The sequence below is a fragment of the Xiphophorus maculatus genome, chromosome 3 (assembly GCF_002775205.1).
Source record: "Xiphophorus maculatus strain JP 163 A chromosome 3, X_maculatus-5.0-male, whole genome shotgun sequence".
In the NCBI taxonomy this organism is placed as follows: Eukaryota; Metazoa; Chordata; class Actinopteri; order Cyprinodontiformes; family Poeciliidae; genus Xiphophorus; species Xiphophorus maculatus.
Genome location: NC_036445.1, coordinates 7,090,221 through 7,105,683, shown reverse-complemented (window position 1 = coordinate 7,105,683; position 15,463 = coordinate 7,090,221). Strand labels below are relative to the sequence as shown.

Sequence of the window (15,463 nt, the reverse complement as noted above, 5' to 3'; positions counted from 1 at the left end):
CTGGTTCTACTTCATCCTCACCAAACTCTTGAAAGGGCTTTTGATCACTATCTTTTCATGGCATTTCTGCTTTAAAAGTTCTTTTAAAAAAAAGTTGTATGTAACATTAGAATTTTCTGGGAATTTAGATTTTTGGTGTCACAATGCTCTAACTTATTGCAATACAACTTTATTTTTGGATAATTTGAACCCAGGGGACCTTCTGCTTCGTCCCTTTGTTTAAAATCTCGTCCAAACACGTCTTCAGCCGTCAAGCCCCAGCACTTCACTCTTAAACACACAGAGGATGATTTAACGTTGAGACATGCACTCCAGACCAGACGCATCCATCCGACCAGACGTATCCATTTATCTTAATCTCGCTGTTGATAGTGACTCCTTCTGGGAAAATGTCTCCTCAGAACCTTCAACAGTGACTCTCATACAATCTCAAAATGTGGCTCTTCTCCAGTATCTCTCAAACTGATGCATATACCTGGACCATATTTCCATTTGCTCTAAATCAGTAAATCTACATAGAAAAGGGTTGCAAGGTGAAGCCACAATCACTAATCTCCTGAGTGTTTGCTTTAAACACTGCCTGCAGCAAATTAAGAGCGGTTCACCCGGCGAATTGCAAATGGGTTCCTTCAAATTGAACTTAGCTATGGTTTTTTTTAAAAGCCATTTTGTGTTATAAACGTTCAATGACATGCTCAGTCTCGTTAAAAAGCTCCTTTTAGAGTGCATTAGAGGGAGCCATTGTGGTCCGTTTATGTTCTTTACACACATTTAGCAGATTGCAGAGCTGTGTGTGTTGAAGCAGTGAAGCAGCAGAGAACACGCAGGTGAGCTTTTATCTCCCGTGGGACTCGTGCTTTCAGGAAATCTCAAGACTTCTGGACGTTTTTTCAGACAAAAGATTCAAGCATTGATGGAAATTTTATCCCCGTTTCAACCCAAAGAAATTCAGGATTAGAGTCAAATTATGATTCTGTACTTGCAGTCTGAGGTCTGGTGAGGTCACTCAGTATACAAATAAAGTTTATGCGGTTTGCTGAGCAGCTGGTGTGTTCATAAAAAGGAGCCGGGTTTCCTGCGTCAGCTCTCTGTGTTTGTGAGCGTGCAGACGAAGGTCCATCTGAAATAAAGTGTGGCTTTATTTCCCCAGGCTCTTTCTGCTCCGCTCCACTCCACACGCGCACACATAATCAATACTGATGCATGTGTCCATTCGCACTTGGAATAGGCTGTGTCCTTGAAATCCACATCGACGTGCGGCTTGAAACATCAGATGTGAGTTATGCGTGGTTCTCTGCAGAAATTTTGGACCAACCCTCATCTATTTCACCCATGCTACTAGAAATCTAGGCTTTCTTGTTATTTTTTGAGATGGTATTCATTAATTGTGCTACCACCATAAGCTTAAATGTAAAAATTTAGGGAAGATGATTAGGGTCAATAGAAAAAAGGAAAAAAAAAAACGCTGACTTAAATCTCAGAATTTTTAATTTAATCTTCTGAAGTCAGAATTCAGGGGGCGGGGGGAGGTCAAAGGTCAAAATTGTGAGAGGAAAAGAGTTTGAAAAGACAGAACTCTGAGATTAGTCAGAATTCTGAGGAAAAAAAACATTTTCAGAAAAAGCGCCATAATTTTTGAGAAAAAACTCCAGAATTCCAAAATTTGTCAGAATTTTGAAAAAAGTCAGAAACAAAAAGTGAGAATTGAGATTAAGATTGAACTCAGAATTCTTAGATTAAAGTCAGAATTTCGAGAATGAAGGCCAAAATTTTGACCATGGTCAGAATCCGGAGATCAGACTTTTGAGAAAAAAACGGCATAATTCTGAGAATAAAGGCCAGAATTCCATTTTTTTATTTTTACTTTTTCAATGGCCCTAATCGTCTTTTGTATAAAAAAGGACTGGGCCCTGACTAGTGGTGCTGGTTTAGATAAACACCAAAGCCAAGATGTAAAGGAATAAATTCAGGGAAATGTCTATTTTAAGTGGATGGATTTTCTTACCGTTTCAGTCGATTTAGCAGGCAACAGAAAGATGTGATGTGAACTTTAGCCGCCTACAACATGGGTTTAACCTGGAGCATGAACGGTCTGTTTGGCACTAGAGGAGAGGTGAAGGGTCAGGGTCGGGCAGCGCATCGACTGGCTCCTGCCAGCCAGAGGGAACTCATCAGGGGGCGTCCATAGAGCCAATGATGATTGGATTTCACTCATGTAACCAGCTGCACTGCAGAGAGGCGACCTCTCATTGAGAAAATAGTGTTGTGAATCTAAAAATCCCTTCTGGGTCTATTTGTGTCTGAAGTATGTATTTCAGTGAATTGAACATAAAGAGCAGGTTATCCAAATCTACTTTATACTATATATTATCAGTTTTATGTCATGTTTTTATTTGCTTTGTCTCATGAATTGGAAGGAATTTCTGATTTAACACCAATTTCTCACCAGAAACTTGAATGTTATTATTTAGCTTAGTAACTTCATGTTCAAATAGTACTGCCTTTCTTTCTGTTGTTTCTATGCAGTTTAGAAAAGTATTACATTTATTTCTTTTATGAGATTTAAGGTCTGCGGAAGGTTGGAAAGCGAAAATGCAGTTTGGAAAAAAAAGATGGCAGCAATTAGGAAGATATTTAATTTTTCTAAACATAATTTGAGTCCCCAGCTTTGCTACTGCAGATGTTTCTTTTACACAGACATTTTTGGTCTACAGAAGAAATTAGTCAGTCAGATATTTGTTTTCAAAATACACTAGTCATCTAATTAAATTATGTAATGGTAGACGGCCTGTTTTTTCTAATGCACAAATACTCATGAACATTTTTAATTGTCCTACTCACTGGAATTTAGTATGTCATTTTCATTAACTACACAGTTTTTTATTTTGTCCTTACTGCATTGTATATTATACCTGATTTTGTTTACATAAATGTATATGTTACACTTGAATTTCCCCATTTTGAAATAATGAAGGTAATTTCTATTTCCGTGTTTTAGCTTTTGCATCTTAATAGTTATATATAAAAAGTATCAACATGACAATAGAAATGTATGTCACAGTCTAATAATTTCATCAGGAGTAAAGAGTATTAGTCCAAATATTGAACCCTGTGGAACTCCATACCAATATCTGCTGTATAGGATGATTTACCATCAACATAAACTGGACGAACTCAGATGAATATAAATTGAACCAATATTCTGAGTTCAGACCAGAAGCTGAAATGATTTGTGCAGTAAACATCAGCATGTATGAGTTATGATGCGGCTCTTAAAATGAAACGCATCACAGTCGTTGTTATCCAACACTGTTTATTCAGAGGTTGTTATTTAAAACTTGACAGATTAGACTTGAAATACATTTGAATTGTTTGTTTTGACATTTATTATTACGAACTCTGGCACAGCACCGATGTTCAGAGACGGCTCGCTGGAAACACCGGGAAGTGTGGACAACATTTGGGAACAAAAAGCACAACTATGAACAAAAAGGAGGGAAACAAAACTACTCCAAACAAAGCATTTAGAGCTGAAAAGTGCTGCAAGTTTTATTTTGCTCTCTGCTCAATTTTATTGTTGCTGGCAGATTTGTTTAGTCTTAAAAGTGAAACAGACACAGAAACAAAGTGATGGGGTTTTAATTTTCTTTTGGTCACTTTAGCTCACTGTAATATGGTTTAGTCAAAGTGGAGACAGCATTTTGGGATTTTCTCCGTCATTAAAATAATAACTTTGAATTGAGTGTAATCAGTTTTCGCCTTGGGAAAAATTCCAGTAAAAACTAAATTAAACAGAAGCTGTAATAATCAGTTTATTAAACAAACATTTTTAGTAGCTTCAACTTGACTAGCATTCTTCACACATTTATTTCGATGGCATTTTTCTAATTAGATATCATTTAAATATCAAATATTAGAATAAAAAATAAGCGCTGCAACAAAGTAACATAATAAATGCAAATAAGTTTAAAGAAAATGAGTTGTTTTAAGAGATTTAGCATTGACTGAAATGTGCTCAATAAAAAAGTATAAAATAATGACAAAAGATAGCTTACCAATGATGTCTTTGTTTTAAAGCTAATAAGTTAAACTGGGTTTGTTGCTGTTTCAGCTCCTGCATGTTCACAGACGCAGGAAAAAATAAAACTGGAGAAAATGTAATTATAAAATGCCATTTTTTAACATTTGATTTAAACAAACTCAACAAATTTACTACAAAAGAACAAAGCTAGTCAAAGCTTTCTCAGTCAAAAACAAAAAAAATGAACAAATTGAGCTTTAACTGATCAGTGATGGAGCATAACGAGGCTTAAAGGAACGCTTTATGGCGAGGTTTGTGGGGGTTTATTATCAGTGTATTGTTATTTGAGATGAGATTTGTTTCATAGGTTGGGATCGTCATGGTAACATTCCCGCATATTGAGGGAAGAACATATCAACATCATGGGATTAACACCAAGGATGTTTTTTCCAATTATAATACAAAAGGCTCCATTATAATCTGCCATGAACGCTGATGCCGGTTCAAAACTCGCTTAGTCTGATTTGATATAGAAGCAAAATGATACTTTTGATAATAACGCAATATTCAGATTGTGTGACGGACGGCTCTACGATAGCTTATCCAACATCAGTTTTTAAAACTTAGCTTGGTGGCCTTGAGCTCAGCTTCAGAAACGACTAAAAACAAGCTTTGTATTTAATCTTTGGTCTGAGACATAATCTGGCTGATGCCTTCATCAAAAAATGTTTTTTTCTTACTAAAGTTTTTGTAGAACTGAACATAAAAATTATTTCTCCATTAGTTATAAGAAGTTAATTTACAGTACCAATAGTCAGTATTAAATAGGTAAATATAACATGTTTAAGGGTATTCCGAATTAAGATATTTTGGTATTTTTTACTGAATCATTTACAAGCCTATTTATACAATAAATAGGCTTGTTTTTCTTATTTATTAGCCCAGCATTGAAGTTTCCACAAGACAAAACATGATTGTCTTATTAAGACATTTACTTTTAATTTATCTTTAAAATACATCTGCAAACCTGCTGCGAGAAGGAAAAACAATGTTTCTGTGGAGCCTCGTTTTGTTGAAGAATTGGTTAAACACATATTTTCTGATGAATATTCCATCATTAAAAAAACGTTTTGGACTGTTTTAGGCACTGAAAATCACCAGAAGATTCTTGTAGACAATGTGCCAAGGCAGGAACCAAACATGCAGAAATGTAATTTCACTATTGGAATCAGCATTTTTTGGCCCTGGACAAACGCTCAACTATTCTGTTGGACATGCAGATGATTTACATTCTTCTTCGTATTTCTAAGCTTTATAGTTTAATTAATAAATACAAAAGTAGGTTAGTAAATAGGTTGAAATTACTTCTATACCAGTTGACCAGTGGTGATAAGACCGTTAACAAAATAATGTGGTCATGATATTGTTGTTTCTTGGAAGCAAAACTCATCCCTGATTATGGATGCAGTATGCTACAACAGCTAAATACATCTCATATTATCAAATATATTTTTGAAAAAAGGATTTTAACCAATCAATAGGAGACAAACAACCATGTGGCTTCCAGTGGAAAACCAATTGGCCATCCCTGATCTAAAAGTTTGTCCTGAACCGTGACCAAGTAGAACCTCTGAATGCGGCTTCGTTGAGGCAAACACTGTTTGAATGCTTCAGAGCAGTATACATAAAAACAAGGTGGTCGTAACTTTTTCAAAGTTAGTCCAAGAAAACTGTTCAAGAAGCCAGAAGCGTCCTGTCGAATGTGTTAAACTGCATCCTATTGTTGAAGCTCTGGGATAAGATTAGGTTCTAATGCTAATATTATTAGCAGTACTGCTAATCTTTTTTCAAATAAATGCACGTGTAGCCTAGATGGTTTGTCTAACCTTTATTAAGTGTAAAGAATGTTCCAGAAAATACTGTGAATCATCCTCATGCATAATAATTCAGAGGCATTTTGTTTGTTTTTTCTGAGAGAATAGCAAAATAATTTAAGAAAAACACTTTGACAACCGTCTTATGCAAGAATGAGACGATGCAGTAAAAACTTTAGCTAATGATTAAAATCACCGATTGAGGTTTAAATTTGAGGGCTTAAGGGCATAAATAAGTTTTACTGCAGTAAGATACTGATCACTAATTAGTACTTCTCACAATCCCTATTTAAAAAATAAAATCTACAAAAAAGACCTTCTTTAAAAACGCCATCATTTTGTACTGTTCTGTTTCCAAAAATATAAATGTTTATGAAACAATATTCACTACATATTGTTTAACCATAATTTAAAAAAGGATATTAATATCCCAATAAAAGGCCATTCTAACACTGTTAGCAGGTTTGTTAAATAAAATTGTGTTCACTTAAAGTATATGGCCACTACCATAGATACAGAAAGTAATGTGCAGAATGCTTTCAGTTAATAATCTGTATAATTAAACATTAGGTTAATAAGGTTGTTTCCTTCAAAGCGTGTCGTCCATTCATCCAACAAACCGTTTTTCTGTAAAATGTTCTCAAAATCTAAATAAGGCTAATAAACCGTGGCTATCTGCAGATTACTACCAGCAACAATTGATTTGTCGTGTTTACATCTTTCTAAATAAGTTGAACTGGTTTAGTTTTGGGTTTAAAATAAACTTTGAGCTCCAACATAAAGTGAACTTTGGTAAAAACTTGCCCTGAAATAGAAGCACATCTAAACAAAGAACGAACAAAAACGTGTCAACATCCTTTCATGCAGCTGCTGGTTCAGAGTAGAGAGACTGGACAACAACATGGATACATTCTCTCTCTGTCTCTTACGTCCTTCTGCCTCCTCATGTTGGAAGTTTTGTCCACAAACAAAACTTTTTCTCCACACTTGTGTTCGTATAACTTTTATAAAATAACTCTCATATTTCCAAGTATACAATAATAAAATGATGCACTCTGCAGAAAAAAAGCTGACAGGAAACTCTGTATATGCACATAGTTTACTACTGTTTTGGCAAACGAGAACATGAACAAGTCCAGAATTGTAAACAGCTCTTTACTCTCATTCTGAACATTTTTGTTCCCACTCTTCAGTCCCAGTTACATTCACAGCTCAGGAAAATTGTGCTTTTAAAAAAAAATCCTTGCAACAATCCAAGACCTTCTTTGTGTCCTCTGGTCCGCTAAGTAGAAGTGCTTGTGTTTAAAGTCTGGAACAGTCTGAGGGCCGCTGGTTCACTCCTGACTCATCCAGGAGAGGAAACAGGAAAATCATGAAGCAGATAGTTTCACTTGGATGTCTAGGAAAGTTGAAGGGTAGCAAAACATTTTCCTGTGTTTTCTAAATATCTTGTTTGAAACAAAGACATGATCCGTATGATTTTATTGGTCTAAGGAGTTTTAACTGTGCTTTAGGTTGAGGAATGTCCATGATGGAGGGTGAAGAGTGACAGCACCTGGGTGAAGATGGACAGAGGAACTCCAGGTTTGGAGATGCAGAAAGAAGAGAGTAGATGTGGCTGAAGGAGAACGACAGGAAGTCTTCAGTTTTCCTCATCCGTCAGCTCCTCCTCCCCCGTGGCTTTTTCAGGAATGGCCTCCAAGCTGCGTCGGCTCTTGGAGTCCGTGGAGCCGGAGGAGCCGCCCGCTGTTCCTCCTTTGCTCAGGTTGCAGGTGAGCGCTGAGTAGTGGATCTGCTTGAGGTTTTCCTGGACTTCACTTCTGGCATGTTTTAGTAAGTCGGCTTGACCCTGAGGGCACAGATCAGAGTGATTACATCAGGAGAAAAAAATACACATATGCAAAGTATCTAATAGAAGTCTAAAACCGAATGTGAGATTTTTATTTTACAAGGTAAGTTGATTGAGAACAAATTCTCAATTTCTCAAGATTCGTACAGTATATATTACAGTAACAACAGTTTTTTGTGATTCAGCAATCGTAGGAATTGATTCAAAATCAACAGATCGCTGCATTTTTTCATGCTGATGCATAATTCTGAGTTTTCTGGAAAAATGGTCAGACATTGGGTTTAAGTGACTGCTACCTCCAACCTGCAGGTGGCAGTATTTCTTTCTTCTACTAGACTGCTGCCTCAGCCTTACTTTATGTCAAGTTGTAGTCCATGATGGATGTGGAGCTCGTCCATCTAGATGCAACCATGTATTTAATGAAATGAAAAATCTAAGCTTTCTTCATCTTTCCTCTTGATTCAGAAACTGGCTTTTATAATGGCTCCATTGCCCAGCAACCATGCCAGCTTAGTGCATCTAAACCATTATGGTTTATGTAGCTCAATATTCCCTGAATGTTGCACTTATTGTGCTAAAGATTCTCACCTTCAGTATGGTGATGTTCCATGTGAAGCTTTCCACCGCCTTGTGCAGCTTCCTGCCCTTCAGCCCTTCCTTCACAGCCAGATCATGCAGGTTTTCATGAAATTCCATCGCTGGGAAGAAAAGAGCAATAAAACTTCATCCGTTCAGTGTTTATGGTTTGAGAGAAGCTGCTAAGTGATGTCTGATCTGAAATTTTTCTTTGTGAGAAATCACTGCGATCAGAGAGGTAGAGTTTGGGCCTGTAGGATTCGTTCTGCATCCAAGGCAGGGTTTGAAACTTATCACGATATAAGTGTTTCAGTTGATATTGATATTTACTGATTAGTTTTTGTTGTAAAAATCTGAAATACTACCAAACTGATGATGTGATATTTCCTGTTTTATCCAGTTTTCACTCCATGCAGTTTTTTTTATTTTTAAGAAGTTTTAAGGCACTTTGGAAAAACATTAAACTGCTGCTACGCAAGTTACTCAACAAGTTGTTGCTAGGCAACCAAAGAGTGAGGGAGTTAATTGATTCCACCAACCTTCTTTAGTTGGTTGTGAGAGGTTGAGCAACTAAGGTCTTTCTTCTACCTACATATCCCAGAATGCTGTGTGGTTCTTGATCAAAGTGCACTGTGAATATTCTACTACACATTGAATATTAAATGTTAGATCAGATGTGTTAAATATTGATATTGATCACGTCTATCATGATAAATATTGATTTATTTTCCGCCTTAATCCAAAGTGATTATAGATAACAGAAGTCTTCTGTATGATGGTAAAATCACAGATTAGTTTTATTAGTAAATATAATTCAGTTTTTTTCAATCACTACTATCAGAAAGTTAAATGTCACCAACGTGTAATCATACTGGCAAAGCGGACATTATGAGAGCTAAGCTTCCTCATGTCCCCCAGTGAGGACATGTTTCATTTCATGCTGAGGCTGCAGGAGCCGGAACCCCAAACCCGAGAAAGGAGAGCCGTAGCACAAATCACAGGACGGTGACAGGCTTCTGCTTGGAAACTCCTTCAGAGAAAGCAGACGTTTCCGCTCAGACCAGGCGCAGCCCCTGTCTGCGCTGTTGCCATGGAAACACGCATGTTCACGTGCGAGCGAGAAACCGACAGTGGGGTTGGGAAGGAGAGAGAAACCCGTTCATGAGGAATCACCGCGCTGATGCACATTTTGAGATTCTGACCTCGGACGACTTTTTTTTTTTTCTGCCATCGTGGACGGATCCACCATCTGCTGCTCAAATCCTGAGTGTGTGCAAAAGGAAAAAAAATGCTTTCTGTTGAGAACATGCAAATATTCTCTCTTTCAGTTTCAGGCTTTACAACTCTAGATGCAGGAGCTGCTGCGGGGCGCATGAGCTGTGACTGTCATGAGGAAGGTGCAGAGCTTCCTCTGTTTCTCTTTCACACAAACAGAGACACGCACAGCGGGGGCTGCCTAGCAACACCGTGTGGAGTCTGGTGGAGAGGAAGAGGGGAAGCTCGCTCTTAGCAAAGCATGACAGACATGGTGCAGTACAAGAGGATGACTCCACAATAATGTCACATCATCGGAGCGTGACCTACATCTTTTTACAGATTAATTAGAAATTCATCCAGAGATTGCAGAATTCGCACCAAAAGATGCAGCTAATTTCATTGGACTTGTGTGAAAAGGAAGAGCGAGCAAAGATGACTGAAGATGTCTTCTGGTGATGCTCGACGCGCCGCGCCCGCCACTCTGTAACAAGGAACTGTCAACTTGTTTTCCATATAGACAAAATAAATAGTAACTAAAGCTGATTTATACATTAAAATTCCAACATAGATAACTGATCCATTTATTGATTATAACTCAAATGATTCATTTTGAAATCATGATGAAGTGCTTAATCAAATTAAGGAAATCTCTTTATTTCAATAAAAAATACTCCAACATCATCTGGAATTTAAATGTTATGCATATTTTAAAATATGCATAATATATATATATAATTTATAAGTAGTAATAATAAGAAAATGAATAAACTAATAAACCCAAATAAACTATAAAAGGGCCAACAAATTCGCTTGCGTTTCAGGGCAGCAACTGGAAAAAAGTCTACATTTATTTTAAAGGGATTTTATTATGTATTTTCGAGACACTGTCATTTTATAGTACAATTAAGTAACTTCTACCTTTTAGTTATAAAAATAGTCACTTTCTGTCTGCTAGAAATACAATAGGCTCTTTCGTTTTTAGGACGTTGAGCTCGTTTTCTTTTGTTATTGTGGTCAAGCAGCAAATCTTCACATCTTCTCGATCTGCATCTGCGTTTTCAAAGTGTTCCCACACAAATGACCTCGTTTTTTGCATAAGAAATTCTGATGCTATTCCTGCAGTTCTGCTTGTTTTGAACTTTTTCATGGCATGAAAAAAACAGTGCTGTCTGCAGCCAGATGTTTTTGCACCAAAAAAGTCTCAATTCATGCAGTCTGGGGACGATTTCCAGCTCCTCTTGCTGCTAAAATGTACGTGCTTTGATTTTTCCAAATGCAAGCACATTATGCAAAAAGGTCAGGCTTAGAAATGGGCAGGAGAACTAAATTGATTAAGTTAAGACTATAAGAGGAATCGCATGGCTATGTAAAATCCCAGCTGTGATGAGCTCTGAAAATTTCCTAGAAAACAACAAAAACTTTTTTACTTTTAAAGGACAATCTGTTGTACAACAGGGACTTTCAGGTTATTTTCCATTTCAATAGATAACGAACAGTTCACTTGCCACACTAAAAATAAACTTGTCTAACCAGCAGCTACAGAAAAAAGCAAAAGTAACACAATTTTTCTGTGGTTTTTTTGGACAAGTATGTACACATGAGCCAAGGAGGAACTTCCAGGAAATCAATTTGGAAACTCCTGAGATCAGGATGATAATTTTTCACAGGAGTGTTTTCTTGCTGCATTTAGCCTCCAGTCCAGAACCCAAAGATATTTTGCTCATGCGTGTATATTATGTTATATTATATGACAGGTGAAGTCTGGAACAGCGCATATAGAGGTTTAGATTCCTGGTTACATTTGACATATTCCAGATTCTCTATGTTTGAGATTTTAGACAGATGCCCTAAATCTAGTAAAATTGGTTGACTTATTTTTATAGATTGTTTCTCCACCATTAGCGAAGCTGCAACAAACCGGAAATCTCAAGCTTGTACATGTGAGCAGCGCATGCACCAGCATGATTGACAATGCTAAGATCCTCCTCTTGGCTCTAATTGGTCATTTCAGACCAGGGTCCCTGTATTTCTGCAGATGGCAGTAAGACTGCAGGGAAAAGGCAAAGGACTTATTTTTTCAGATTTGTCTAAAATTTTACTATTAGGACATAGTGCCAGTTTTGAGAGAGAAATTTACTGCAGTCTGCTTCTATATCACATTTTCATAAAGTTAGCACTGAATAATTGTTAAGTAGCAACCATCATAGCTGGATTTAACCACTTCTTTTGTTTCCTCTCACTGATTACATTTACATAACCCCAGCGTCTTCATGATAGTTAAGCGATTATTTTAAAATGTGTTTGCAAACAATATCAGGTATTTCCCCTTTTCAACTAGAAGTAAACGGGTAGCAGGAAGTGTAGTGGTGGTAGAGGACTTTGAGTTTCTTATTAGTATTAAACTGGAGCATTCCTCTCAGACTAGGTGGTCCTAATTTACCTAAATGTAGCATAATGGAAAGGCTGTTAAAAATGTCAGAAAATGACAATATAGTAATAAAACATTTCTGACAACATAACTGATTTAATCAAAAAACATCTTGTTTTTATTTTCTTATAACGCAGCTCAAAGTTGTTTAATCAAAGATAAAATTCCCAGACATGAAAGAAAACTTCCACAAATTTATTTAAGCAAATCTGAATTTGTAACGTCTTTTCATCGCACACTAATCAGGTCCATCATTATGACCAGCAACAAGTGATGTGAAAAACACAGTTTATGCTCTTGTTGCCATGGAGATAATGTGATGCTTGACAATTGGGTCAGAATATTTCCAAAAACTTAATCTCTGCTGGAATGAAGCTTGTTTGACATAACAAACAAGCTATGTCTCAAATTGTAAAGCACTCATTTATTTGGCTGTTTCATAAACTTTCAGTTGAATAAAGTTCAACTTCTGTTTGTTTTGTTACCAACTGTTAACAATAATTTAGGTAGTTTATATTCATGCTCTTATTTTGAAGCAGTTCTGTTTCGTCTCTTTTTGGTAATTTTAGTTCAAGCAAAAAAAATATACATGAACAAAATAAAACGGAGCTAAAGTTTAGGACTTTGTTTGCTCTGAACTTCAGATTATTGACACCACAAAAGCTACGTGAATTAACCACAAAAAGACAGAATAATTCAAATTTAGTGTATAATAATAACTGGAATGGCAACATTTCTGATAACCATCTGTTTATGTGCAGCACAGAATGTAGATAAAAGTCAAGCATGTTTTCACCTCCATTTCTAACTTTGTACATTTGAACATTTCCTCTATCAAGCTGAAATGTCAGCAGAGGAGGTGAGGAAATGACAGGAACAAAAAGAGGAGTTCAGGTAACATGAGTAAGAATAATAGTGTATTTTTTCCAAACAACCAATTTTATATATCTTTCATAAGGAGCAATATTTCATCCAGCTGACCTGCAGTGCGTAACATTAGGAGGAGAAGGTGTAGCTCTGTGTTACTCAAGTGACGAGTGAAATTCCCAGCTCACTTTCTATGGTATCTCATTCAAAAGGACTTTAAGCTAGGGATGTACTGATGTAAACATTTAGACCGATATCTATTTTTGATATCAGTGTATTCCTGCCCTTTTGCCTCTGAAATATGACCACACTGCTGAAATAGCTTCTCGCTTCAGTTAAACACCCAACAGTCCTGCGCAGCATCACTAACACTGACACATGCCTGAAAAATTAGCGCATGGCCAACCCCCTTTTATCCTGAATCACATCCACGAATGGCAACAGGATAGAATGTTGTTGGCTCAATTATACTTATAGGACTAACAGTACGTTATAAAATGAGCAACATGGGCCAATAGCAATGCTAATGCCAATATATTGTGCCTTCCTACTTTTAGCTGAAGAAATGGTATGATGTAAAATAGAAACCATAACTTTTTAAAACTGTGATTTAGGTAACCTGCTAATGCCATATGACTTCTACTCTTTTTCTAAAAACAATTGCTTTTCAGACCATAGCGCTTTAAACCTTTTAGATTGAATTACAGATAGAATTAGACATTCTGCTTTAATGTTTGGTCATTGTAGTTTGACATTATCATGCTGAAACAACCCAGATCCTTAAAAGCCGTCATCTGCCCAGGCATACATAAGTATATGCTGATCAATCTACATTTAGGTAGTTTATATTCATGCTCTTATTTTGAAGCAGTTCTGTTTCGTCTCTTTTTGGTAATTTTAGTTCAAGCAAAAAAAATATACATGAACAAAATAAAACGGAGCTAAAGTTTAGGACTTTGTTTGCTCTGAACTTCAGATTATTGACACCACAAAAGCTACGTGAATTAACCACAAAAAGACAGAATAATTCAAATTTAGTGTATAATAATAACTGGAATGGCAACATTTCTGATAACCATCTGTTTATGTGCAGCACAGAATGTAGATAAAAGTCAAGCATGTTTTCACCTCCATTTCTAACTTTGTACATTTGAACATTTCCTCTATCAAGCTGAAATGTCAGCAGAGGAGGTGAGGAAATGACAGGAACAAAAAGAGGAGTTCAGGTAACATGAGTTTAACAAAAGGACACATCTGTCTGAAATATGTCAGGTGGCAGCTCTGTCCAGTGTTGGTTGCTGCTGTCGGAAAGGCACTGACATTGTGACAGTGTTTATTTATTTTCTAGTTCAGGTTTCTTCAGTATGAGACGGTACAGCATGCTGTCTTTCTTTTTCAACATCAGAGGCAGAATGCAGGAAAAAACAGCGCTTCCTGCAGCAAATCCGCCTCCTTCCTTGAGGTTTATTTTAGGAGCTGACACGCCACTAAAGGTGCTCCTGCTAATATGAAATATTAAACTTCCAGATTCTCCAGACCTGACTGGAGAATACTCTCTCTAGAAAATGATCAGGAGAATTATCGCTAGTTAAAAAACGATTACACAGACTGAAATAGACGATTCAGTAGGCCTGTCACAATAACGGTCTTTGCTGGATGATAAAACATCCCAGCAATTATTGTGATAAACGATAATGTTTTAACACCATTTTCAAGTAATATAACGATAATGGCAAAAATAATCCAAGAACACATTCTCAAAGATCAGTAAGCTTTAAATTCAAAGGAACTGGAAGCTATTTTAAACATCCAAAAAATATATAACAGAAATAAGTAAATTAATTATGAAATCTCTGTAAAGAAATAAAGGACTAGTTGAGACCAATGTACCAGACTGAAAACTTTTGTCACTTAGTTTTTGGTAGAATGAGAGAAAAGAGAAAAACGATAACTTATACAAATGGAAATTTTTGAGCTTGTTTAAATTAATCTTACAATTAATTGACTTGCTGGTTATTGTGACAGGCCTAATTGTGATAAATAATAATATTGTTTTGATCTAACTTCCAAATAACATATTGACAATGGCCTAAAATCCAAGTTTGTTTTCTAAGACTAATAAACTGTCCATTAATATCTAAAATAAACCAAGAACAAATAAAATGGAAATGAAAACCACACACAACAGAAACCATAAATAAAATGAATTTTGAAGTCTCTGTAAATTTCCTTTCAAAAATATTAATCTGAATGGAAATTATCAAGTTCGTTTTAATTTATTATGTGAGTAATCGATTAATTGCTGATTGACAAATTTAGGATTCAGATTTGTGTTTAGTTTTTTGGTTGTTTGTATTCTGTAAGGAAGACAGTTTCTCTGCATTTGGTATTAAGAAACATCTTGTGCTGATTGTGTTGTTCTGCCATCTAGATGTCCTGAATGCTAAGTGGGACCTTAGTGAGAGTTTGTTAGGGGAAGTGACATCTCCCATTAGTGCTCCCAACACCTGACTCTGCAAGATCTGACACTACCTTTTATTTTCCTGAGAGAAGCATGAGGCCTCCCTGATCTGATGTGATGGATTATTCAC

The 15,463-nt window shown here is 36.3% G+C and overlaps 1 protein-coding gene across 1 annotated transcript in view; it reads right to left on the bottom strand.

The window, feature by feature from the left end:
- Window positions 1-5,894: 5,894 nt before the first annotated feature.
- Window positions 5,895-15,463, bottom strand: part of LOC102232867 (inactive phospholipase C-like protein 2) — a 47,450-nt gene continuing 37,881 nt past the window's right edge. Inside the window, exons 6-7 of the mRNA XM_005799423.3 lie at window positions 8,333-8,442; window positions 5,895-7,744 (exon numbers count right to left, since the gene is read on the bottom strand). Coding sequence (XP_005799480.2) covers window positions 7,538-7,744; window positions 8,333-8,442 — 317 coding nt within the window. The 3' untranslated portion in view covers window positions 5,895-7,537. The remainder of the gene's footprint in view (window positions 7,745-8,332; window positions 8,443-15,463) is intronic.